The 26,597-nt window shown below is 37.6% G+C and overlaps 1 protein-coding gene across 1 annotated transcript in view; it reads left to right on the top strand.

Moving 5' to 3' along the window:
* Positions 1–21,768, top strand: part of DNAH3 (dynein axonemal heavy chain 3) — a 66,653-nt gene extending 44,885 nt beyond the window's left edge. The window contains exons 43-62 of the mRNA XM_065684313.1: positions 351–645; positions 1,054–1,233; positions 2,230–2,353; positions 2,446–2,602; positions 4,132–4,275; positions 4,923–5,589; positions 5,710–5,875; positions 6,229–6,445; positions 7,577–7,759; positions 8,625–8,823; positions 10,072–12,213; positions 13,116–13,341; positions 13,673–13,917; positions 15,296–15,412; positions 16,472–16,626; positions 17,321–17,488; positions 18,882–19,024; positions 19,585–19,789; positions 21,042–21,179; positions 21,364–21,768. Of these exons, the coding sequence (XP_065540385.1) occupies positions 351–645; positions 1,054–1,233; positions 2,230–2,353; positions 2,446–2,602; positions 4,132–4,275; positions 4,923–5,589; positions 5,710–5,875; positions 6,229–6,445; positions 7,577–7,759; positions 8,625–8,823; positions 10,072–12,213; positions 13,116–13,341; positions 13,673–13,917; positions 15,296–15,412; positions 16,472–16,626; positions 17,321–17,488; positions 18,882–19,024; positions 19,585–19,789; positions 21,042–21,179; positions 21,364–21,717 (6,225 nt within the window). The 3' untranslated portion in view covers positions 21,718–21,768. The remainder of the gene's footprint in view (positions 1–350; positions 646–1,053; positions 1,234–2,229; positions 2,354–2,445; positions 2,603–4,131; positions 4,276–4,922; positions 5,590–5,709; positions 5,876–6,228; positions 6,446–7,576; positions 7,760–8,624; positions 8,824–10,071; positions 12,214–13,115; positions 13,342–13,672; positions 13,918–15,295; positions 15,413–16,471; positions 16,627–17,320; positions 17,489–18,881; positions 19,025–19,584; positions 19,790–21,041; positions 21,180–21,363) is intronic.
* The last annotated feature ends 4,829 nt before the right edge of the window (positions 21,769–26,597 follow it).

The raw sequence follows: 26,597 nt of genomic DNA, 5'->3' as shown, positions 1-26,597 counted from the left end.
TGGATGAAGAAGAGAAAAATTTTCCATAGCACTGTTCCTTTCTGTTTGCACAGTAGGGGAACAGAGTTAAACCATACTTAACTCTGCAGTTCTCTTTCTGAGCTTCATGCAGTGCAGTCAATGAACCATAATATAGATAATACTAATTGTGCTATTTACTGTATAAACACAATATGAAGTGGGGCCATACTGTCTACCAGAACCTTGTTATGGCCTAGGTTTTCAGAGAAAAGAATTTTTAAAAAGTGCGTTTGCACTGCAGGCTTCCTGCAGTTGCTTGCAAATATTCATGTTGATTAAAGTATTGGATGTTTGATTTCCATGAGCTATTTTACTTTCTTGTGTAACAGGTATCAGAGCTGATCATTCCAACAATTGAAACTGCCAGACAAATGTTTTTTCTTAAAACACATGTTGAGCATAATGTTCCTTTGCTTTTTGTGGGTCCTACTGGCACTGGAAAGACAGCTATAACAAACAGTTTTCTACTGCAACTTCCAAAGGAAAAATACATGCCAAACTTCATCACCTTCTCTGCAAGAACCTCTGCTAACCAAACTCACGATATTATTATGTCCAAGCTGGACAGAAGAAGAAAAGGATTCTTTGGACCACCTTTGGGGAAAACAGCTGTAATATTTGTGGGTAAGAGAGTTTTTTCAGGGTTTTTATATAATTTTGATTCTGGTTTAAGGCAAAGGTAGTGATTCACTGAGACGTAATTTTGGATTGCTCCAGTGCTCTTTGGTTTTTTTTAAGGCATCCAAAGAAGGATTAGCACTGCCCCCTGCTGAAAGGTTTCTAACTGTGTTAGTGTTGCAGTGTGGCATGGAATAAAATGACTAACCACACTAAGTTAAACCATCATCCCTAAGTATGGCTATGAAGTATGATGTTATTTGATTCTACTTAGTTTAATGGAAAGCAAGAATAGCAAGACACAAACTTTTTTTACATCTAGTTCTGTTATTGTTTTCTTCCTGGATTTGAAAGAAAGTTTCTAATTCCAAAACATTGAGGGATTCTTTTATTCAATATCTGTGTTCTCCATAGATGACTTAAACATGCCTGCAAAGGAAGTGTATGGAGCCCAGCCACCTATTGAGCTTCTCAGACAATGGATTGATCATGGTTACTTCTATGACAAGAAAGATACATCCAAGATGAATATCATAGATATGCTGCTGGTTTCAGCTATGGGTCCACCTGGAGGAGGCAGGAATGATATTACAGGTAGGAAATATATTAATATGGCAAATAGTTACCTGACTGCAGTTAGGTAACAACTGCAAATGCTAACTTTTATCTACATACAAACAGCTACATTTATCTGTTACTTGTAAAACTACAGATACATTCATTGGCTGGATCATTCCAGATAGAAGTCTGTATTCTCAAGGTCAAATCTGTACCTTTTGTAGATGAGTTTAATTAATATTAGAAACAATGTTTTTCATGTTTATTATGAACTGTGAATGATTAAAATAATTCTAAAATTAGAGAATCAGACACTTTTTCTATTTTCTATTCTTTGGAAAAGGGAGGGAATATATCTTCTTGCCAAATGTTTCTGGCATTTCCCTTCTGAAATTGTATCTCCTGCTGCTAGGATAGGCTGCCTGCATTTACTTACAAGCATGTTGCCTGCAAGTCCATGATTCCTGTCATATCACCATAAGGGAGGTTATATTTTCTAATGAAAAGTTACATCAGTTAACCCTAATGTAGCTGCCGCTACACCATTATAAGGTGCTTCATGGTACTTTGCTTAATATAAACACTAACACAGGTATTACTGTATGTGCTCTGAGGAAGCTTTATTAAAATAACTATTTTGATACAGCTAAATTTATTAAATTTGCTAGTGTATAGACTTATACTTCTTTTTACATGAAACTCAGTAACAAGATACTTGATTTTGTAAAGTTTTACTGTGTTGTATCGTAATCAACAGGGCTAATGGAAGCTGAAATTTAAATTTGGGTAATAGTAGACTTGTTGTAATGGAGATTCATGTTTTTCATATTAAAAATAGTTACTCTAAGTGAAATACAGATATGAAATATAAATTAGTTTATATTTCTTCTGCATCACTGTTGGTGTAGAAATTTGCCAGAAACAAAATCATGGAGCTGGAGCCAGATTCAGATGTTGTTTGAGTGGCAGTCAATCCTAGAAAAGTGTTTGGGCATTCCTAAGTCTTTCTGCCTGTTTTTGTGTGTATTACAGGACGCTTCACACGGCACTTGAATATAGTATCTATCTGTTCTTTTGATGATGAAATATTAACCAAGATTTTTAATGCAGTTGCTGACTGGCACTTCAGCAAAGGCTTTGAGCCTGTGTTTCTGAGGTAATGTGACATATTTCCTCTAACACCTTGGACATCTTTTCTCCTTCAGTTTATCTGCAGAAGTTAAAATTGTATCTCTTTTCCTTCTTCAGGCTGGGGAAGATGATGGTTCAAGCAACAATGGTGATATATAAAATGGCAGTTGATAATTTTCTCCCAACTCCCTCAAAATCCCACTATGTCTTTAATCTACGGGATTTTTCCAGGGTTATTAAAGGAGTGCTGCTCTGTCCACACACTCATTTGCAAGTAAGTTGTCATTTAATTATATTACTGTAAGAAAGAGCAGTGGAAAAAGTAAATTATTTTTATAATATCAGCAAGTAAACATCTCAAAATACATGAACTGTGATTTCAGTGCATTTAAAAGGTTTTAAATGAGGATAGCTACCAAATACCTTGCTATGTATTTTGTCTGTCTCTGGAGGAGACAGGTTACATTTTTGTTAATATTCTTTGCATATATTAGTTGGGCCCAGAGGTCCAAATCCCATCTGTTAAGGCCCGTACATCAAGACAAGCAGTCCCTTCTCTTGAACTTGCAAACTAAATATGCAACAGAAACAACTGTGGTGGCAAAAGACTCAGTATCTCTCTTTTACAAATGGTGAGCTCATCACTGAGCATGACTGAATAACTGAGCCTCGAGTTTGCCTGTGTCATGGTTTAAGCCCAGACAGTAACTGAGAATCATGCAGCCTCTCGTTCACTCTCCCCCTTTTCTCCCCCTGTCCAGGAGGATGGGAAGGAGAATCAAAAGAATGTAAACCCCATGGGTTGAGATCAGACCAGGCCAGTAACTAAAATATAATATAAAACTACTACTACAACTAATAATAATAATAATGGAAGTAACCAGGGTAGATAATATAAAACTAAAAAGGGAAGGGAAAAAAACCTCAATAAACACAAGTGATGCTCAATACAATTGCTCACCACTCACTGATACCCAGCCTGACCAAAACCGTGATCTAGCCCTTCTGGGTGACTCATCCCAGTTCATATACTGGGTATAACGTGTTGTAGTATGGAGTACCCCTTTGGCTAGTTTGGGTCAGGTGTCCTGTCTCTGCTTCCTTCTGGCTTCCTGTGCCCCTCCTCACTGGCAGAGCATGAGAGACTGAAAAGTCCTTGGTTGGGGTAAGCATTACTGAGCAACAACTGAAACATCGGTGTGTTATCAGAATTGTTCTCAGACTAAAGCTGAAACACAGTGCTGCGCCAGCTACTAAGGAGAAAAATAACTGTTACAGCTGTTACAACTGGTACAACTGGACAGCTTGTCACAAACAACAAAACAATACTGATACATATATTTGATTTTCATCCTACTTTTTTCATCAATTTTCACTAAAGTGTGAGGATAAAGGAGTTTTGAAAGTTTCATTTCTGTTGAAGAAATGTTTTTGGTGCAGAAACAGAAGAAAATGGCTACAGGCTATTCAGGGGAAATCTTAACCAGCAACAGTTTCAAGCAGAGTTTGGGTTAGAGCCCATAAGCCATATCTTTGACAGATTTATTCCTCACTTTATGTTGGAAGGGAAAAATGCTTTGACATAAGAATCCCAGTTTGTATTGGCAGGAAGGAAAAGGTGGTAACTAGGTGAGGAATCCAGTTAAGTTAGCAGATGCTGGGCTGTGTGCTGAATGGCTTAGAATTGAAAGAGTCATGCTGGGTTTAGTACAGCAGGGTCCAGATGGATATTTCTACCCTTTTGGTTTTAAACAAATCCTGCCTGAGCCGTATTTACTGATTTTCTTGTATTTTCATTTTCAGGATGGAGATAAACTGATCAGACTTTGGATTCATGAGGTCTACCGAGTTTTCTATGATCGCTTAGTTGATGATGAGGACAGGAAAGTATTCTTTCAAATGGTACAAGAGACAACAATAAACAGCTTCAAGCAGGATTTTAATAAGGTATTTATGGGTAATGTGCTGGGATGAAAATGAGACTGATGCATTTTCAGAAATGCTTAGACGTTGAGATTACATTAGTATGGGACACATTTTGAATTATTTCAATCACTGCATTTAAAAAGTATGGATGGTCTTATCTTCAGTATGGAGTATTACCATATTCTCAGTCAAGTTAATATAAGTTACTTCATACCAGAATGATTCATAACTTCAAAAGGATTCTGTGTTGGTACAGAGGACTGTCTGGAGTAGAAGTCTAACTCAGTGTTTATCTGTGATTTTGCTTAAGTTAATATTTGGATGAGCAGTACTACTACTACAGTAGGAGGAGTAGTGGCTTTTCTGAGAAGCCTTTTGGGAACTTGCCCTATATTTGACAGCAGAAGTGTCTCTGTGAAGTATACATACGTGGAAACTTGCATGTCAACCTACAGCATATTACCCATTTAAGTGTTTTTTGTGTGTGGGTTATGAAGGGTTATTTTAGCTTGGTTTTGGTTTCTTTTCCCCAAACTAAGGTAATAACCAGAATAGCTGGAAAACAGTGTTTCCCACAGTAATACTACTACTGTAGACAAGAATTATTATGACTTTAAGGAAAATAATTCTCTAATAGTTTGAATTATCTGTTGATGTTTTTACCCTAGATACTGAGCCATCTCTCACCCACTGAAAATGTCTCTGATGATAATATTCGCAGCCTGTTCTTTGGAGACTATTCAGACCTGGACACTGATGTAAAAGTGTATGATGAAATCACAGACTTACAGCGACTGACAACCGTGATGGAATACTACCTTGAGGAATACAACAATAGCAGCAAAGCACCTATGTCCTTAGTCATGTTCAAGTTTGCTATTGAACATATCTCGAGGATATGCAGAGTACTGAAACAGGATAATGGACATCTGTTGTTGGTGGGCGTTGGCGGAAGTGGTCGACAAAGTGCTACCAAGCTGGCAACCTTCATGAATTCCTTTGAACTCTTTCAAATTGAAATTACGAAGTCCTATGGAGTCAGTGAATGGAAAGATGATGTTAAACGAGTGATGCTGAAAGCAGGTGTTAGTAACAAGAATGTGTCCTTTTTGTTCTCTGATAATCAGATTAAGGATGAAGCCTTTGTAGAAGATATCAACATGCTTCTAAATTCCGGTGATGTGCCTAATATCTTTGCAGCCGATGAGAAAGCTGAAATTGTTGAGAAAATGCAAGCTGCAGCAAGGATGGAGAACAGGAAAATTGAAATCACTCCCCTTGCTATGTACAATTTCTTTATTGAAAGGGTGAAGAAAAATTTGCATATTGTCTTAGGTCTGTATACAGTGAGTTACTTCTTAGAGTATTTTTTTATTGGGCTTAGGTTTTTCTGCTTCCTAACTGCAAACAAACTTAGGTAACAATCATGTGGGGTGTTTTTTTTTTTTTTTCTAGCCATGAGTCCTGTTGGAGATGCATTTCGAAATCGATTACGAATGTTCCCTTCACTGATAAACTGTTGCACCATCGATTGGTTCCAGACCTGGCCTACGGATGCTTTGGAAATGGTTGCTAACAAGTTTTTAGAGGATGTTGAACTGGAAGATGATATTAGAAAAGAGTATGAGTTTATCTGTCAAGAAACATACAAAGCAAATGTTTATTCCCCTTCCCCTTGCACCCCCAGCAATAGTTGATCAGGAAGCTGTCCTTATAAATGGACAAAGCAAAGCCAGTTCTGGGATTTCAGTGCAAGTCAAAGAGACCTAGATAAATGTATTTGATATTTCTGAAAATCAGACCACTCTTGAAAATGAGTGTAAAATACTTCTTATGATGGGTAAAAAACTTCTAAAATTCTAAATTCTGCCTTCACTTAGCACTAATATAATTTGATAAGTTTAGCATAATTTCCTTGTAATTAACAAGAAGACAGGTTGTATTTTTATAGTAATGTGGAAAAACTTTCTCTAGGGTTGTGTCAATGTGCAAATATTTCCAAGAAAGTGTGAGAGAGCTCTCCATCAGCTATTATGCTACACTGCAAAGACACAACTATGTGACACCAGCTTCATACCTAGAACTGATTCTTACCTTTAAGACTCTGCTGAATAGCAAAAGGCAAGAAGTTGACATGATGAGAACTCGTTATCTTATAGGACTTGAAAAACTTGACTTTGCAGCCTTGCAAGTAAGTTTCAGATGAAAACACTGAATGTGTGCCATGTGCATACTTTAGTATGGGGGTCTGTATAAGCTGGTTAAAACATAAAAATAAACCATCAAATTCCCTCTTCACCATAGTCATGATGCTATTGATCATTTTCTATAGAAAGCCAGCAGGAAAAATTAGATTACTGCTTAGTCATTTAAAAAAAAAAAAATTGTATGTAAATTTGGATTATAGCACTTAATAGAAAGCTAAATGAAATTGATGTCACTCATTAAATGTTGAAGGAATAAACCTTACAAATTTTATTATTTTCTTGAAACTTTGTATGGGGAATCCATGACTTGGCATCCTAGTACCCTTTCAAAATAGAGGGGAAGTTAAAGAATGTTGTAAGACAATATTAAACATTAATTCCTGAGTAGATTCCTAGCAGGAAATTGATCGGTTTCTGGGTTAGGGTGGTGAGGCACTGGAATGTGTCGCCCAGGGAGGTTGTGAATGCTCTGTCCCTGGCAGTGTTCAAGGCCAGGTCGGACAAAGCCTTGGGTGAGATGGGGTTTAGTGTGAGGTGTCCCTGCCCATGGCAGGGGGGTTGAAACTAAGTGATCTTAACGTCTTTTCCAACCCTAACTATTCTATGATTCTGTGATTCTAAATAACCCCTTTATTGAACCCATGTAATCCAGGGATTGATCCTTCCAGATACCTGCTAGATGAAGGACATTCAGTTTACAGCTGTTATTGTCACTAATTCTCTGTTTCCTCCCAAGTTTCTTTTCGTATATCCAAACAGTTTTCCACCTGTACAATAAAGGACTATTTGGGGTTTCATAAACTGAAACTGTGATGAAAAAAATACAATTAATAGTTTTATTTCTCATTAATGAAATAAAGTGGATCACAAAAAAGCGAGTCTATTGCATGGATTATAAAAAAAAAGAATCCTTTAAAAATATCTATTCTGTTAAATGAAACAGCTCTTAGTAAAAATAGGCTAGAGAACTATTTTAATAATTACTTAAAGCAAATGTCCCTTTTTAGATTGTATGAATATAGTGTCTTCTGATCTTTCTTTCTAAGACATCAAGATGTGAAATTCATGCAGTGTTTACACATATTTTTTTCTTGATTTCCTATTCTGTTCATCAGGTTGCAGAGATGCAGAAAGAACTGACTGCCCTTCAGCCTGAACTGATTAAAACTTCTGAAGAAACAGACAAAATGATGGTCCATATTGAAAAGGAAACAATTGAAGTAGATGCAAAGAAGGAACTAGTGTCGGCAGATGAAAAAGAGGCTAATGAAGCAGCAGCTGCTGCTAAAGCTATTAAGGTAGTGTGCAAGGGTTCAAGCCTGGTTCCAAGTCTTTCCAAGTAAGTGGGAGTTGTGATGATGTGTTAATGGGCTGATCCAAGCTCTTAAACTAACAAAGTTGCAAGAGATAATGAATGACATGATCCTCATATAAACAAGGTAAATTTTGACTGTTTGGACTATGACTGTATCTCACAGTACTGCATAGCTTCCCTTTCTAGTTCACATTCCGAAAGCTATAGTTCTTATTTCTGTACTAACAGAATCTCCTTCTCAACAGATTGAACAATGAGATTAAACTGTTTCCAGGTGCAAAGACATTTAGAGTTACTCATTTAGAGTTAGCTGAGATAATTTGGCATAGTGCTGCATGGAACCCTATTAGGCATAACCTAAGAGATATTGCCATAGCACAGAATTTCCTGTGGGAAGCTGCAGGATTCCTCAGTATTTTTTGGAACTTGGAAATGTCAGTAATAGATAAGTTAGATAATTACTGACATCTGAGTACATGGTTAAGAATTTAAGCTACACAGTATATGTATATTTACCTGATCAGCACAGATCTAACTAAGAACAACTGTATCTAACTTGTATTTAAATTTTCCTTGTCAGAGCAGAGAGACTTGGATCTTGAAAGCTTGTATGGCTTTTTCAGCTATCATTTCAGCTTATGGAAATAACTAATTTCTCTACAAACCTTCTTCTTTAAACTGTGCAGACAAATCTTGTTTTCTCTCCAAGAAACAGCGTTGTGAACAGTCTTTTTAGTAGGTATTTAGAAGCAGAGAAGGTTCTCTAAGGCTGTGCTGTAGTAGGTTAATCAGTTTGCAAACCTGGTATTGTACAAAGGTCTACAGGCTTCTGCCCTATATCTTAACAGGATGAATGTGAAGGAGACCTTGCTGAGGCCATGCCAGCTTTGGATGCAGCACTTTCAGCTCTTGATACTCTGAATCCTTCAGACATATCCCTTGTAAAATCCATGCAGAATCCACCTGGTCCTGTTAAGCTTGTAATGGAGAGTATCTGTGTCATGAAGGGAGCTAAACCAGAGAGAAAGCCTGATCCAAATGGCAGTGGTAATTATGCAGTATTTGTCATCCCTGTTCTGGGAATGCTTTGGGTACTGCTGTGTTGTACTAGTGAAGTCTTTCCGGTCTGAATGCAGCCATGCGCACTTAAAGTGCATTTTGCTAGCAGTGACTTAAAACTGCACTGAATAGCTAAGAACTGCTTTTGCCATTGTTAACATACTGCCCTTGCTTGACACTGTTGTACAAGCTTTATAAATACAATGCCAGTCATTAGCAGAAAGTAATCTCTTCAACTTGCTTTGACCCAATCTTGAGATTTTTCACTGTCTTGAGGAACACCTGGAACTGGAGGTGTGCTGGGCACCATTCACCTGTATTTTCCTCTCTAATTCGTGCTACCAAACTTCATGAGTTATGCTGGGAAGCAGAATTCTAGCTATACCCCTGACACAGCCAACTACTCCAACAAACTCTTTCTGTGTGATTTATGTTGTTATCATAGAATCATAGAATAGTTAGTGTTGGAAAGGACCTTAAGATCATCTAGTTCCAGCCCCCTGCCATGGGCAGAGACACCTCACACTAAACCATATCACCCAAGCCTCTGTCCAACCTGGCCTTGAGCATTACCAGGGACTGAGCATTCACAACTTCCATGGGCATCCCATTCCAGTGCCTCACCACCCTTACAGTAAAGAATTTCCTCCTTATATCCAATCTAAACTTCCTGTTTAAGTTTTAACCTGTTACCCCTTGTCCTATCACTACAGTCCCTAATGAATAGTCCATCCCCAAATTATCATTGGATTGCACAGGATTTGCAAGGTAGGAGAGGAAAGAGACCTTTTTCTTTCACCTCCCTTCTACTTTAGGCCCCAACAGTTTATCACTTCATAACTGAAAATAAGAACTCTATAAACATCTTTCATCCAAAATTGTCTTATCTAGATCAGGAAGGAATGTTTTCACATAGTTGCTGGTTTATCTAATAAGCTGTGCTAAGGAAGACTTTGTAGTAATGTGTTTCCCTTATGTGTTGGTTGTTTTAGAATTAATATGTAATTAATAAATATGACATAGGTTAGTGATGCTGAAGTTTCTGTCTGAAATTCTTTAGGTAATGGTTTTCCAAAACTAGTTAACAGTGGTTAACTGGTGGTTATAGTAAAACTCCACTGCAAAGTCTTTGATGTTAATTGTTTGTATTATGTTTAAAGTTGTTTTGTTTTGTTTTGCTCTTTCAGTTTGGATATGTATATTTTAAGCCTGATTTTAGTATCATTTGCAATATAGGTAAAATGGTAGAAGACTACTGGGGGCCATCTAGAAAACTTCTTAGCGATCTAAAATTCCTGGAGAGCTTAAAAACATATGACAAAGATAATATTCCTCCTGCTATAATGAAGAAAATTAGAGAGAAGTTTATTGGTCATCCCGACTTTCAGCCAGCTGTCATAAAAAATGTCTCATCTGCCTGTGAAGGACTATGCAAGTGGGTACAAGCCATGGAGGTATACGACCGTGTTGCAAAAGTGGTTGCCCCAAAGCGCGAACGTTTGAAGGCTGCAGAAGAATTACTGGACGTTCAAATGCAGAAGCTACAAATAAAACAAGCAGAACTTAAGGAGGTGGTTGATCGCCTCCAGGCTTTGAATGATGAGCTTGACAACATGATTGAACGGAAGAAAGAATTAGAAGATAATATTGAACACTGCTCACAAAAGATTGTGAGAGCTGAAAAGCTGATTAGCGGTCTTGGTGGAGAGAAAGAAAGGTGGACAGAAGCTGCACGATTATTAGGAATTCAATACATAGACCTTACAGGAGATGTGTTGTTATCATCAGGAACTGTGGCTTATTTGGGAGCCTTTACTGTTGATTACCGCCTAAAATGTCAGCAGCAATGGCAGGTCCTATGTAATGAAAAGAACATACCATGCTCCAGTGATTTTAGCTTAAGTAATACTTTAGGGGATCCAGTCAAAATCCGTGCATGGCAGATTGCTGGATTACCAGTTGATTCTTTTTCCACTGACAATGGCATAATTGTTTCTAACTCAAGAAGATGGGCTTTAATGATAGATCCTCAAAGGCAAGCTAATAAGTGGATAAAAAACATGGAGAAAACTAACAGGCTGTCAGTTATCAAATTATCTGACACACATTATGTGAGGGTATTAGAAAATGCTATTCAGCTTGGAACACCAGTCTTGCTAGAAAATGTTGGTGAAGAACTAGATGCTTTAATAGAACCCATTTTATTAAAGCTAACATTTAAACAACAAGGAGTAGAATACATTAAATTAGGGGAAAATATAATTGAATATTCAAGAGATTTCAGGTTTTACATAACAACCTGCTTAAGAAATCCTCATTATCTTCCTGAAGTGGCTGTGAAAGTTTGTCTAATCAACTTTGTGATTACACCTTTGGGTCTTCAGGATCAACTTCTTGGAATTGTAACTGCAGAGGAAAAACCTGAGCTAGAAGAAAAGAAAAATAAACTGATTATAGAAAGTGCAGCCAACAATAAACAACTAAAGGAAATAGAAGATAAAATCCTGGAGATCCTTTCCACTTCAGAAGGAAATATCTTAGAAGATGAAACGGCAATTACTGTTTTGTCTTCATCCAAAGTTTTATCTGAAGAAATCTCTGAAAAGCAAAAAATTTCCTCTATAACTGAAATGCAGATAGATACTACTCGAATGGGGTATAAACCAGTTGCTGTTCATTCAGCTGTTATCTTCTTCTGCATCTCTGATCTGGCAAACATTGAACCTATGTACCAGTATTCGTTAATTTGGTTCATTAATGTGTATGTTCAGTCTATTGCTAAAAGCAAAAAGAGTGAAGATCTAGAAGAGAGGATTAAAAATATAACTGAGCATTTCACAGTGAGCATCTATAACAATGTGTGTCGTTCGCTGTTTGAAAAAGATAAGCTGTTATTCTCCTTGCTTCTGACAATAGGTATTATGAAGGGAAAAGACCAAATAGATGATGAGGTTTGGCATTTCCTACTGACAGGAGGTGTTGCTCTTGGTAATCCTCACCCCAATCCAGCTCCAGATTGGCTATCTGAGAAATCATGGGCTGAGCTTGTACGTGCATCTAGTCTGACAAACTTGCACGGACTAATGGAACATGTAAGAGATAATTCCTCAAAGTGGAAACTAATCTATGACTCTGCAAGACCCCATGAAGAAGCCTTCCCAGATACTTGGAGCACACTGATGGGGTTAGATCACTTGGTTATTCTCAGATGTTTGAGACCGGATAAAATGATTGCAGCAGTGCAGGAGTTCATTGTGGAAAATATGGGAAGAACATTTATTGAACCACCTACTTTTGATCTTGGAAAAAGTTACAGTGATTCAAATTGCTGTGCGCCTTTGATTTTTGTATTATCACCAAGTGCTGATCCTATGGCAGGTGAGATTGTTGTTATATTTTTTTCCTCTGATTAAATGTCTCTGAGTGTGACTAAACTGCTAATAGTGTATTTTGATCTTTAAAGTGTCGTTAAGGTACAATACAGCAATGATGGAATATCAAACATTTGCATCTGCCCTTATATAAACAGCAATAGTAAAATTGCTAGAGGGTGGACTGAATGTAGCAGTGATTAAATGTCTAGGTCTCAGAGCAGCAATTCAGGGATCTAACAGCTTGTAACATCCAGACCAGTTTATAATTTATGCTTGCAGTACAATTCTTTCAGTGGGTGTTTGGGACTTGCTCCAGTCTTTGTTGCAGCCCCTCCTCCAGAAAGTTTCTTCCCTCTCAGTCACTAATTAAAGGGTGTATGTGACCACACTTAAAACCACATCTGTTAAATGTCCTTTAGCATATAACCACACAGATTATTTTTAAACCTGGTTTTCTGCTAAGAGAATTGTCTTGTGGAGTCATACAGTAAGGATGTATTTCCAGGAGGTACTGGTTTTGATGGCAAAGCTGGAGCATTATTATTGACCAGATCTAAAGATCCAGTTTACAGCTCAACCCCCACAAGCAATTGTACCTGCACAGCAGAGAGGAGAGGCTGGAACTGAGCGCTCAGGACTAAAAGAGAGGATAGGCATTTAACCTTACTAGTTTTTGGTTTTGTTTTTTTTTTGTTAGTATTACTTTATGCATCTAAATTTTAGCATATGCCTCAGAAACACAATGACTGATACTATTTGATACTATTCTGGGTTATGAGGTGGATTTTTATCAATTTAATAAAATATTTATTGACTTTTGCCCTTTTAATTACATCTTACATTATAGAAATGATGATACAACATAGACTTTGTCTTTGTTTGAATGTGTGAAACTTACCGTCATAGGTTTGCTAAAATTTGCTGATGATGTTGGCATGGGAGGCGCAAGCATTCAAACCATTTCGCTTGGACAGGGCCAGGGCCCGATAGCAGCAAAAATGATTTCTCAGGCTATTACTGATGGAACCTGGGTAGTGTTGCAAAACTGCCACCTTGCAACTAGCTGGATGCCTGCTTTGGAAAAAATCTGTGAGGAAGTTATAGTACCTGAGAATACCAATGACAAGTTCAGGTAGGGGTTTTAATATTTTCCTCTTTTTAATGGGAGTACTGCTTATTTGCTGAAGACACTAGCAAAAAGAAACTAAACTTCTTTTGTGTGAACAACTAAGTACAACATTCATGTCATTTATGTGCAATGATGAAATAAACGTACCTAATTAGGATGTCATCTTCTTTACCTGTCCAATATAATCTGCTTTATGCCTTCATTTTAGAACAAATTTTTATGTTATTATAGTTAAGCAAGTAACAAGCCTTAATTTTCTGCAGATCAATATTGAAGATTTGTCAACATTGATTTTTTTTTTTTTTTATAATGTGCTTTTTAAAATTCTTTTCAGGTTGTGGTTAACCAGTTATCCATCAGAAAAGTTTCCTGTTAGTATCCTCCAGAATGGCATCAAAATGACAAATGAGCCTCCGAAAGGACTGAGAGTGAACCTTCTTAGATCATACCTTAATGACCCCGTCTCTGACCCTGTGTTCTTTAATGGTTGCCAAAAGCCAGAAATGTGGCAAAAACTGCTGTTTGGCCTTTGCTTTTTTCATGCTGTTGTGCAAGAAAGGAGAAACTTTGGCCCACTGGGTAAGGTTTATAATATTTTGCAAGTTGTTTCAAAAAGATCAGTAGTTTTGAAATGTGTTATTGGATCCTCTCTGTAAAAAGGCAGTACTGTTGTTAGCAACATTTCCAGAGTGCAATCTGTATTGAACAGGACGTAATAATGTTTAAAAGCGGTTATTTGTAGGGATTCTTATTCAGGCAAAACTACTTTTAAAGTTGCTAAACATATTACCCTGATGGAGGACTAGAAAGTACCACTTTTCCAAGTAAATATATTACACAGTAGTTACATTAAATTGTAGCTTGCTATGTTATTTATTACTGTAGTTCTTACTAACCATCAAATCCAGTGCTGTTTTAAATTTTTGCAACTAAAGATTTGTCTTCCTCAATTCTGCTTTTGTTACTTATGCATATACTTTGTTTTAACAAAGCTAGTGCATATGTTTACTTGGCATGAAACAAATGTATATAGCTACAGTGTATTGTTTGTCAGACAACAGTGAAAAGATAAGCATAAGAATCAGCACCTCAGCTTTTTCTGAAATCTTGAGATATTTTGAAAGCTATATAGAATTTCTACATAAATGTAGAAATGTATGGAATTGTAAATTTAGTTTTTATAACTATAGAGAGCTTACACTCTCCACTGGTGTACATAATGAAGTTATCAGCCTTCCGTTCTGACTGATTCTGTCTTAACAGGTTACAGTTCTGAAGTGTTATATTTTGACTGGAAGCTACTGTCCTTATTTTAATAGGCAGCTCTTTAAATAAACACTAGTCTGCCACTATGAAGGTATTTATTGCTTTAAAGTAAAAATACAATTTTTGCAAGTGATAAAGAGGTGATTTTCTAAAGAAACATCTACGTTTTAATGTGACCAGCTGTTTGAGAGAAGAAGGATAGTTGCAGCAATAGCGCTCATGTGTGGTTGGTTTTTGGTTTGGGTTTGGTTTTTTTTTGTGCTGTTACTCTGAATGTTGCATACAAACAACATTAATAGATAGGTAAACTGAAAATTAAATCAATCAATGAACTAAAACTCCTGTTCTCATCGTGTCCAGATAGCAACAGATTAGGTGAAAGCACTGAGCAGGTCTGTGTTCTACTTAAGGTAAAATCTATTTTTTCAGAAGTGTGTGATGCCAGAATGCCTGTGGTTATGTTTTAATTATATAGAACGATGGTAATAGTGCCTTAGGATACAATATTGTTATGGAACCATATTGTCCCTTGTGCAATAAATAGCCCAGTAAATTCCAAAGCTACTTCTGGGTACTGTCTAGCAGCTGTTATCTTCAGCTCTGTATTAACAATATAGCTACCATACCATTATTTCCTGAGCATGGTTGTCAGTGCAGTGCACCATTGCCCCATCTTTTCTGAATTAAACAGGTTGGAATATTCCGTATGAGTTCAGTGAATCTGACCTCAGAATTAGTATGAGACAGATCCAGATGTTTCTGAACGAATATGAAGAAGTCCCATTTGAAGCTCTGACATATCTTACAGGTACAGGCATTACACTCTCTAATACATGTTGACTTTGCTAGATACTTTCAGCTGGTGGAGTGATAAACTGATGAGTTCTTGACAAACTGAGTGAATTCCATTCAGGTTTACTTTCATAGCCTTGCATATATAGAGAAGTCGGAATCCAAACGCTCAGAGGCCCCTGCTTGGCTCATATAGAGGAACAATGACTAATGTTCCAGCAAACCTGCTGGTCATTGTTTCATATATGTAAAATACAAACATCAATGGCCTTTGTTCCACCTTAACTGTTCAATATGATCCTGACACAGTGAGCACTGGCAGGTCACCAGATGATGTGATAATACTCATCAGTTTAAGGCTGGAGATGTTGACCTCTGTAAATAACTTGTGGCTATTCAGTTCTATTTTTCTAGAAAGATAGCTGCTTCTTGGCACCTCCTTTGTCAACATTATAAAGATTATTCCAGATTTTTTGCTAATATTATGATTAGCTTTATGAAAAAGAATTTCAGGAGTCAGAATTAAAGCAATACCTGTGAGCTTTCGGTTGCTTTCTGTACTTCATATCAAGTGTAAACCTCCCCTCATTGCTTGCTCATTCATTGCTTAAATCTCTCCAAGCTCTTCTGTACAGGGGTATTATATGTTTGTGATCCTTTTTTTTTTTTCTACTTTATACGTACATAATCAGGTTAAGTCTGCATGAAAGGAACAAGACAAGGATCAGCCATATAGCGCTGTTCAGATTTTGACAGCTCTAAAAATTCTTATGAGAATTTCAAGCAAAAGAGTTGTCATTTGAAACATGACCTTAGTTACTGTGGCATGTGTAGCAGTTTCTCAGACCAGCTCATAGTGTTCCTTAAGCCTTTCATCATCAAGACACGCAAATTTGGCCCAATGGTGTTAAAGAGACTAATTCCCATTTAATTGATTGAAGCATAGGACCTAAAATATTTGAAGATCCAGAGCTTTGGAACTCCAGCTTACTGGAGCTGTCCATTATTGTGAAACAATTTTTATTTGTTCATTAACTTTGATTTTTTCATCCTGGTTTTCTTTGTCCTTTCTCAGGGGAATGTAACTATGGAGGCAGAGTAACAGATGATAAAGACAGGCGTCTTCTCCTGTCCCTTCTTTCTGTAGTCTACAGCAAGGATATAGAGCAGGACAAGTATATGCTTGCAGCTGGAGATGACTACTACATACCACCACATGGTCCATATGAGGTGAGAAGATAACAGTTATAAATTATTTTTGAGTTATTGGGAAAAAATCTACACTGTACTTTGATATGCCAAACACAACAAATAGAAAATAAAAAACATAAGATCACAAAGCAATGCCAGAATATATCTTATAGTCGTGGTTTAAACCCAACCACAAAGCTCGTTCACTCACTTCCTCACCTTCTTGTCCTCCTCCTGCTCCTGGAGGGATGGAGAGGAGAATCGAAAAGAATGCAACTCCCACGGTTGTGATCAGTGATAAGGATAGGGAGGTGGAATTGCATGAATGGTGGAATTGCTGACTCAATTTTCATCCCTTTTTCCCCTTCTAACAACTGCACATATAGGGATAACATACATGTAGCCTGCAGTTGTGAGAGTGATGCATGCAGCATACTACTCTCTTCCGTGACTCCTACCAGCGCTTCTGGTGTATTTATAATGTATATTCCTTTCTTTTGCTTTCTCTTGCTACTTACATGAGGGTGGTAAGAACAACTCCTCTGTGCATTTTTGAAGCATTCAAAACTGTAATATTTTTCTGTGTGGACTGAGTAAGTCAATTCCTGGTTGTGTTTAACTGAGAACTAATGTGTTTGATTGCAAATGGGAAGGTTCTGTCCAAATTGGGTTTACTGATCGTTTATGAATATAGCACTGCATGATTTCTGGTATCTGAATGTCTCTTTTACAGTCTTACATTGAGTACATACAAAATTTACCAATTATAACACACCCTGAAGTGTTTGGACTTCATGAAAATGCTGACATCACCAAGGATAACCAGGAGACTAACCAGCTTTTCCATGGAGTGCTCCTGACTTTGCCAAGAGAAGCAGGGGGAAGTGGGAAGTCCTCTCAGGTAACTGGGGAAAAAAGATCAATCTACAAACTCAAAATATGCCCTTTCCTGTCTTTCTCTAAGTCTTAACGGTAATCTAGCACCTCTCATCACATGACTGTGGCACTGGGAGTAGATGTCCCTGCATCCCCTATGATTTGGCATAGAACAACCTCTAAAGATTGAAGATACCCTAATGACTTTGAATTCAATAGGTTAATAACATACAACCCCACGTATCTTAGTGGAACATGCAGTTTGAATAAGAACATTCCTTTCATATTCCACTTATTAAAACAACAGTGAAGTACTTTACTTCAGTTATGGATTGTAGTTAGACCACAGTTAACAATCAGAGCTGGTAAAGCACCTCAAATCACATCTGTCTTTAGGCAATTTTGAAAGTATGACATTTAATTCCGGTCTACAACTTCCAGTGGTGGAGGTTCGTGCACTGGCCTGACTTCATCCAGCAGTGGTTGTATGACCATCCCTGCCATTCTCACTAGGGGACAGATTCCAGAGTGACAGGAAGTTGTATCAACTCATTCAGCCATCAGGCAGTCAATGTACACCCATTAGAGGCAAAAGTTGTCTTCCTGATGAAGTCTGTGCTATAATGGTACTTCCAGTCTGTTACTACTCACTGAATGTTTGGTTTTTGAGATGTGATTTTTTTGCTTCCCTTGCTTGCTTCAGTTTCTGTAGTCCCAAACATGTAACTGTGTTTGTGACTTGTGTGGCACAGAAGGAACAGTGTGGCAGAATGGAATCACTTGGACACAGACCTCACTGTCACCTACCCCTCCATGGGACCTGGTTGTGAAGATGTTGGGGATTTCTTCATCCTGTCCTTGCAGCTCAGGTTACTCAGGCCAAATCCATGCCCATTTGAGATAAATGACCCTTCAAGCCCCTCAGATTTGACATAGTATGTTTTATATACAAGTGGAGTGTTGAAAAGTGGAATTGACAATAGACAGTCCCTCATTTGCAGGGTTGTCTAGTGATCTTATTCTCTGATGCTGTAAGTAAAGCTTCTTGCATGGCTGGGGTCTTCCTATCATTTCTCCCATGCTTCATGCTTTGTCTTCTCCTTCATTGTAGCAATAGTAGCATTGTGTTTGTCTGTTCTGCTGCTTATTTCCATAGAAGTTGACGAAAACATTTTTGCAAATTAAATAGAAATTACTAACAAATTTAAAATTATTGAGAAGGGAAAAGGAGCAAGAAGGCACCTGCAGAGACAGACAGGAGTAAGAGCATGTCAGCAGTATTTCTTTAGAAAAATGGACTAAAATACATATGTTCTTGTACAGAAAAAATATAAAATCTATAGTGTTTTGTGAAATTTATTGAATAAAGATGGGTGAAAAAAAGGAAATTCCTTATCACTGCAAACTTGTGCTTTCAGGAAACTGCTGAAGAGTTGGCACAGGACATCCTATCCAAATTACCAAGTGACTTTGATATGGAAGTGATTATGAAGATGTACCCAGTACTTTATGAAGAGTCGATGAATACAGTTCTTAGGCAAGAACTAGTTCGATTTAACAGGTATGGCTCAGTGTTTTGTGTAGCACTACTAATACTGAAATATGCTTGTGTTTACCAGTGCTTAAGCAGTTATAAGCATTTTACAATACATTGTTCTTAACAAAGATTCTTCTTTGGATGAACCTTTAAAAAAGACTTGAAAGCTGCAGTTGACTACCTTAATATAGAAATAGTACTTATATGCTTGGAGTATGAACTTAAATCACATTTGCATTTGTGATGTTGAGGTAGGACAGCATATTTTATTTTTTTTAAGTCATACCCAGGCCCCAGTATTCACAGCACACTGTGTTAATCAGAGTTACAATCTTTAAACCTCTTGTCCCTTGATTTCTCTTGTCTAGAATGAGAATTTTCACTGTCTTTCATTTCTCTGTATGTGGTTTTTTATTTGTTTGCTTTTCTAAGTAGGATGTTTGATAACTACAGGTGAGATAAGGATTTTCTGACAGGACATTTACCAGCTTTGATCAGCCCTTCATTCAAGTTGGACTCAGAGGACTTTAGCCAGATAATAAGAAATAAATAATGAGATGACAATTTCTTTGTTTTATCTGAAGGCTTACTGAAGTTATTCGGAGCAGTCTCATTAATTTACGCAAAGCCATTAAAGGCCAAGTGTTGATGTCATCTGAACTTGAAGATGTTTTCAACAGCATGCTAATGGGAAAAGTACCATCAATGTGGGTTGCCAAATCCTATCCATCACTGAAGCCGCTGGGAAGTTATGTGTCTGATCTCCTCTGTCGCTTGGTCTTCTTCCAGGTATGCAAAACTGAGACTGACAGGTCTAAGGAGTTGGTATTTGAAAGCTGAAATGTGTATCAGTACTGTCCTCACTCAACAGTAGCCTTATAGCTCCAGATTGTTAACTGTTTGTACAGATTTATGACCCAATATACACTTCATTGACAGCATTGGAATTAGCTGGGCAATTGCTCAGCAGGGTGAATTGGGAATATAATCCTTTGGTGCTAATCCAGAGCTGCATATGGTAGTTTCCATGTTTCTATTTCTAGAAGATGCATTTTAATTTGCTAAACCAGGTGTGAGGTTGCTTTAGGAATGGTGTGTAACGGGCACTGCTAAATTTTATATATGTGACTGTAAATCTCTTTCAAGTTTAATAGAAAGCGACACTGCTTCCACACATTTTTAAAGAAGCTATTTTATTCTTTACTCACTCTTCCATCACCCTTTCCTTTGCATTCTTAGAGCTCTCTTTAAATTATGTAAAATTTTAGATGTACCTTAAATAGCTAGGGTACTGAGATGCAGTGGAACTCCACTGTCCTGGTTTTGGTTAAACCATGACACTCATGTAAATCAGGGAAGGAGAAAGCTAGAAAGGAATGTCTTAAAGATTTGTGTAAGCAGCAGAGTTTCCTGTTCTCTGAATTAGAATACCGTATGGGCTTCTTTTGACTCCAAATGGCTTAGAGTAGTGTGGGGACATTGTGCCCTTACTTTTTTTTTTCCTAATGCTTTTGTGATACCCAACAAAGATCCTGGCCCAAGATCTCCTTGTCTATCATCTTTTTACTGGATTGGCTTCCTCTACTAGGATTTGATGTGTTGGCTGTAGTGCCCTCACAGTGATCGGTAAAGATGCTATGTAAGAAAATGTGACCTTTTTTCATGTTAGGAGATTGGTGCTTACAAGACTGTAAAAGAGAGTACAAGTGTCCAAATTAAATAATTTTTCATTTTTTCTGGCTAGAATCTGGACTTACCAAAATATGCTTATTCTACTTTCTCGGTAGCACCGAGTTGTGGTTGTTTAAAAATGAGTGATTATTTTTCTTCTCATCATAAATAAGTGACTTCTGTGATTTGCCATCTCTGAAATGTACAGAAGTAATGGTAATATGCAGAGGGTACATCAAGGTTTAAATCTCACTGTGCTGTTTCAGTATATCTGGAACAGCATCCTGAAAGACATCATTTTTTCTGGTGAATCAGCACAGTGAAGCTACAGATGTATGTTTTCTTGTTTGCTTTTTCTCTGCATATTCAGGATTGGGTCATCAATGGGCCGCCCACAGTGTTTTGGCTCTCAGGATTCTACTTCACTCAGTCTTTTTTGACTGGTGTCTTACAAAACTATGCCAGAAAATACACAATCCCAATTGACCATATTGGATTTGAATTTGAGGTAAGAAAATGCAGCAGAATTTTGTTTTTCTAGAACAGCTTGAAACATGTTCTGGGGCAGTAAGGAATAGAGTTTGCAAATGAAAAGCGGTTTTATTTAAAGGAGCAATTTCAGGCTATAACTTAGAGGTTTTAATATACTCCAGATAAAAATAATAAAGCAAGCAATGGTTTAATCATTCTAGGTGATGCAACAGGAGCACACAATGGAGAAAATGCCAGAAGATGGGGCTTATGTGAGAGGCCTTTTTTTGGAAGGTGCACGATGGGATAGAGAATCCTTGGTAATTGGAGAATCGCTTCCAAAAATCCTTTATGATTCTTTGCCCGTAATTTGGCTGAAACCTGGAGATAGTTCCAGATTTTGTCATATGAACATCTATTCATGCCCTGTATACAAGACAAGTGAGAGAAAAGGTGTCTTATCCACTACTGGCCACTCAACCAACTATGTTCTCTCAATTGAACTCCCATCAGACAAGCCCCAGAAACACTGGATAAATCGAGGTGTGGCAGCACTATGCCAGTTAGACGACTGAGGATATGCATGTCAAACACTCATATTTTGTTATTAAAAGATATACTTTACTCCCCAATGTCTGAATTTATTTATTTTTATGTATCAGGATTTCCTGCTGACTTCAAAGCAGCTCCCAAGTTCCTTTGGTTTTTAGCCATTATCAGCCACTGAACCAAGAGTCAGTGAAAATAGAACACTGCAAACAGAAACTTATTTCAAAGGCCTGGGCTTTATCTAATAATAAATCAGAATGAACAGAACTCCCATTAAACTGTGTGCTACCCACGTCATTACAAATCTTGTGAAATCCAAATACTAACATCTAGCTAATACTAAATGTTAGTAAATAAATATGCAAATACTAACTAAATATAGCAAATACTAACATTTATCATAGGGCTGCTTTTTTTTTTTTTTTTTTTTTTTTGTTCATGAAATTGGGCCCAAGGAATTATGCTGCTGATTTTAATGGGAATCTAATGCATAACTCCTGCAAATAAGACTCTGTGGATTTGTCTACCACTTCCCTGTCCCAGGAGCATGTAGGGCAAAGAGGGAGAAGATGAGAATAGTTTGTTGCCAGCAAATAAACCCAGTCCTTAGCTAGAATGAACTGCCAGGGCTGTATTATAAAATTGTAATAACTGACACTGTGAAAATGTGCCTCAGAATCATAGAATGATAGAATGGTTGGAAAGGACCTTAAGATCATCTGGTTCCAATCCCCCTGCCATGGGCAGGGATGTGTCACCCTAGACCATGTCGCCCAAGGCTCTGTCCAACCTGGCCTTGAACACTGCCAGGAGTGGAGCATTTACCTCTACTTTGGGCAACCAGTTCCAGTGCCTCACCACCCTCACAATTCCATGGAAAACCTCTAGACAGCACATGCATTGGGAACCTGTCATTTCTCAGAGCAGTATACCTGTCTCATAGTTTTTTAACTTTTTATTTCACTATTATTTACCCACATATCCCAGATGCCTGATAAATGGAGCTGTGTCGTTTTTCCTAGTTTCATTTTACTTCCTTATCTTGCCTTCTTGCATATTGCACTAATAACCAGCTGAAATTTTGTACCTGTTTAAGCCCTTTCATCAGAGAAGCTCAAAGTAGCTTGCAAACATTAATTAAAAATAAAATGGCTGAACGTCTTCAAAGAGCTGTGCAGTCATTAGCTAATCCCCACAGCATGCCAAGAAGGTACTAAAGATGCATCATTAGACTTGTGTGTACACAGTACAAGAGAAGCACAAAGATCAAGGCAAACATTAAAAAACCCCCACTGCATAAACATCCACTAATTTAGGGCCTTGGTTCACTGGGTTTTTTTATTCACTGCCCAAATTGCAGCATTTTAATAACTTGCTTGAGGCCCCATAAAGTCAGAGATGCAGCTGTAGTTCAGCAATTCGCAATATCCTGCTACAGTCATTAAGTGATGGTGCTACGACTCATTCAAACATATAGTTCTTGTTGTAGGGATTTCTCTGTTGTGTGGTGCTTAGCTGTAATAGGTGAAAACAGTGTTAAGTATTATTAACCCTCAGGTTGTTTTATACAGATGATATTCATAAAATAGTAACTTTTAAGAACAGTACCATACAGGTAAGCCAGAAGAGTTACAGCTATGTTGTACAATGCTGCTCTGCACAAAGATAAGCATAGATCATGAGTACAGTTTCTTCCTGTACCATATTTGGTGCCTCACTAACAGTACAGTATACAAGCACTTGAAGCATCAGTATTTTTTACATGGTGGCTAGAGTAAAAATGTCAGGCCTTAATGGATATTTGTTTCAGTAAACAGGACAGAGATGTGCAAGGGTTTCAGCTTACTGATAGGAAGAAACTACTCTTTAACAATTTAGACCAAAAGATACTTGGCACCTATAGCAAAAATAAACTTGTTTATGAATGTTACAGCACAGTCATCCAAACTGACAACAATTTTTGAGAAGAGAATTATGTTTCAAAAGACCTAGAAATAAATTAATTAAAATTGGTCCTTTAAAACCCCTGTATTCTGTTAGGCTTCATAACACAGACACTTTGTAACATGATTAAAAGTAACTGAAATGTGCTATATATTTAAAAAAAAACATTATGGTAGTTACCATATTTTTGAATGGCTGCATCTAATTGTTGTTATCACAGCAACAATTTAGATCACTAATTAGGTCACAGTGGCATCAGAGGTACAAAACTAGTGATCAGCCTCCTCTGGCCAGGTGCTTTACATGCACGCCAGAGAAGCTAGACCTGGCTCTTAGATCCTTCCCTATGGACTGATCAGTTCAGTCACTGATCTCTGAAGGGTCTCTCTTTTTAGATTTGAGCTCATGCATGCCAGTGACTGGTGACAGCTTACCTGTGGCCGCTGAGGCACTGCTGAAAGGGAAGTTGGGGCAACAATGGAGTAATCATTCTTAAAACAGTAAAATTAAGAGAAGATGGCATTTGAGGACTGAGTTTCTTGATCCTTCTTCAGAAAATACTAGTCTTAGAAGCACAGTCCTCTAAACTAAGCCATTTTAAGTTATAAGGCAGATTCACTAGTAAATGCTACCTAAATTACATTTTATGAAGATAAATTACTTTTAAACTACTGGAAAATACTGTAGGATAGCTTGCCATATGGGTTGCTTGTTAACACCTTTCTGTGAACAAACATTAATTGATAGTTTAATAAATAACACAGTTCTGTGAATATATAGTGGCTTTGCTGCTATATTGTGTGCAGTGTCCTTGTTACTGTGTTGATTTTCTAAATGCTTCTTCTGTGTTAATGTTAAATTTGAGATGAAGGCATCTCTCAGAATGTAATTAAAGATGTATTTCAAGATTTTGTAGGTGTGACCAACAGATCTAGACAAGAGAGAAGTCTGTATCTATCTTCATGTATCTCTTGCTTGCCCTTTCATCAGGGATCAGGCACGGCTGAGTTGCTTTAATTGATGGTCACTGAAGTATGTGATTTCCTGGGCTGCCCTTACTGTTAGAGAAAAAGTAATGGAATTTACTGTTGAGGGGTATCTGTCTTGGAGGTATTTTTCTGTCGTTCCTTAAAATGAGCTTCCTGACCTTATTTCCTGAGCACTGTACAGACATTCCCGAAGAATGATAAACTGGCTAAACATTAGCATTCACAAGATTTCTTGGCTGGGATGCATTAAGAAATGAAATAAAAAACAACTCAGCTGTTAGACAGGATAAAAATGTGGAAAATCTTTGGGGAAATAAAGTACCTTGTAATAATATTAGAATTCTTGGCTTTACAGGTACAGTATTTCGATTTCGTAATTAGAAATTCTCATTAAACAAACCACAAAAAATACTTGCAATTACAGCAAATCATAGATTTACAGCCTCGCTAATAACTCAAAACAGATGGAAAAATTGCAGTATACAGACATTACAGAGCAGGAGATGTTTCTTCCTTAGAGCAGAGACAGATTTTCAGCTACAGATGCTGTAAGACAGATAGGGTTAGTATATTTCTTTTCTCTTATCTCATCTGTACAAAAATCCATTTCAGGAACAGAAAGTACTATCTCTGTTGATTTTAGCACCGTTGGGCTGTTAAAGAGAAAATTATACAACGAAAAAGAGAAAGACAGTACAAAGGATTCTTCTACTTATGAGTTCCTGTAAGCTAGAACATTTTGCCTAACAGGATAAGAAAAATTAGTGAGACGTGTGGGTCTCTCCTGTAATTAGAATTCTTGAAAATTAATTTATAGATATGATCAAGTAAGTGATCTTTTTGTCTGTGGTTAAAAGATGGATGTTATTGATATAATTTCTGATTGATACATTGTAGGGCCCCAAGCAAGTGAGGCGGAGGTTGGCTTATTTTCTCTAGATTTAAAAGGTATTACAAGAACAGACTTGTATTTGTGGGAAGATAGATCAGATAGCTTAATCCCTCTTAACCTGTTTCAGTTTGATGATACTTCCCTTGGAATAGATTGGGTCACCGCTGCAACTTCTTGAGTGTTTCCTCACCCCTAGACAACACTGGGGGGGTGCATTCAGTAAGCAGGTATCAACTCCATCTTCTTAAATGACTATGTGCTTACTAATGTTAGTGTTAATTTGGTTTCATAAGCACATGGTGTCATGGTTTAAACCCAGCCACACAGCTCGTTCACTCACTCCCCCCCATTTCTCTCTCTTTCTTTCCTTCCCCACCCCTGCCCCTGCTCCCGGAGGGATGGGAACGAGAATAGAGAGAATGTAACTCCCACGGGTTGAGATAAGAACAGCCCAGTAACTAAGGTGTAACACAAATCACTACTGCTACCACCAATGATAATAATGATAAGAGAAAATAACAAGGGAAGAGAATACAATACCACCTGCTGAACGAGTCTGACCCCCCTGAAGAGAGCCCGTGCCCTTCCGGGTAACTCCCAGTTACCTCCCTGGGCATGACGTGCTGTGGTATGGAATACCTCTTTGGCTAGCTTGGGTCAGGTGTCCTGTCCCTGCTTCCTCCCAGCTTCCCCTCCTCCGTGGCAGAGCATGAGGCTCACAAAATCCTTGGTCATACTAAAATGTCTGTGTTTGTGTTTCAGCTCTGTTCCCAGACTGAAAGTCAAAACACAGTGCTGCACCAGCTACTAAGAAGGAAAAAAATGACTGCTATTGCTGAACCCAGGACACATGGGTTCATAAATTAGGAGTTAGGGACAGAATATTCAGAAAGGAGGTGTTATGGAGATACTCAAGGCCAGATACCCCGTCAACAAATTACTATTGCATTGCTACTGGTTAGTTTGCAGGAGAGTTTCATGCAACTGATTCAGAATTTTAATTTCTAAAGAATATAAAGTTACTGTCATCTTTATTCTAAATTATTCTAAAGCATCTCCTGACTAGTATGATAACTTGAAA

This window comes from Lathamus discolor, chromosome 6 (genome assembly GCF_037157495.1).
Source record: "Lathamus discolor isolate bLatDis1 chromosome 6, bLatDis1.hap1, whole genome shotgun sequence".
Lineage (NCBI taxonomy): Eukaryota > Metazoa > Chordata > Aves > Psittaciformes > Psittacidae > Lathamus > Lathamus discolor.
The sequence above is the reverse complement of the archived record's forward strand: the minus strand, read 5'-3'. Positions and strand labels throughout refer to the sequence as shown.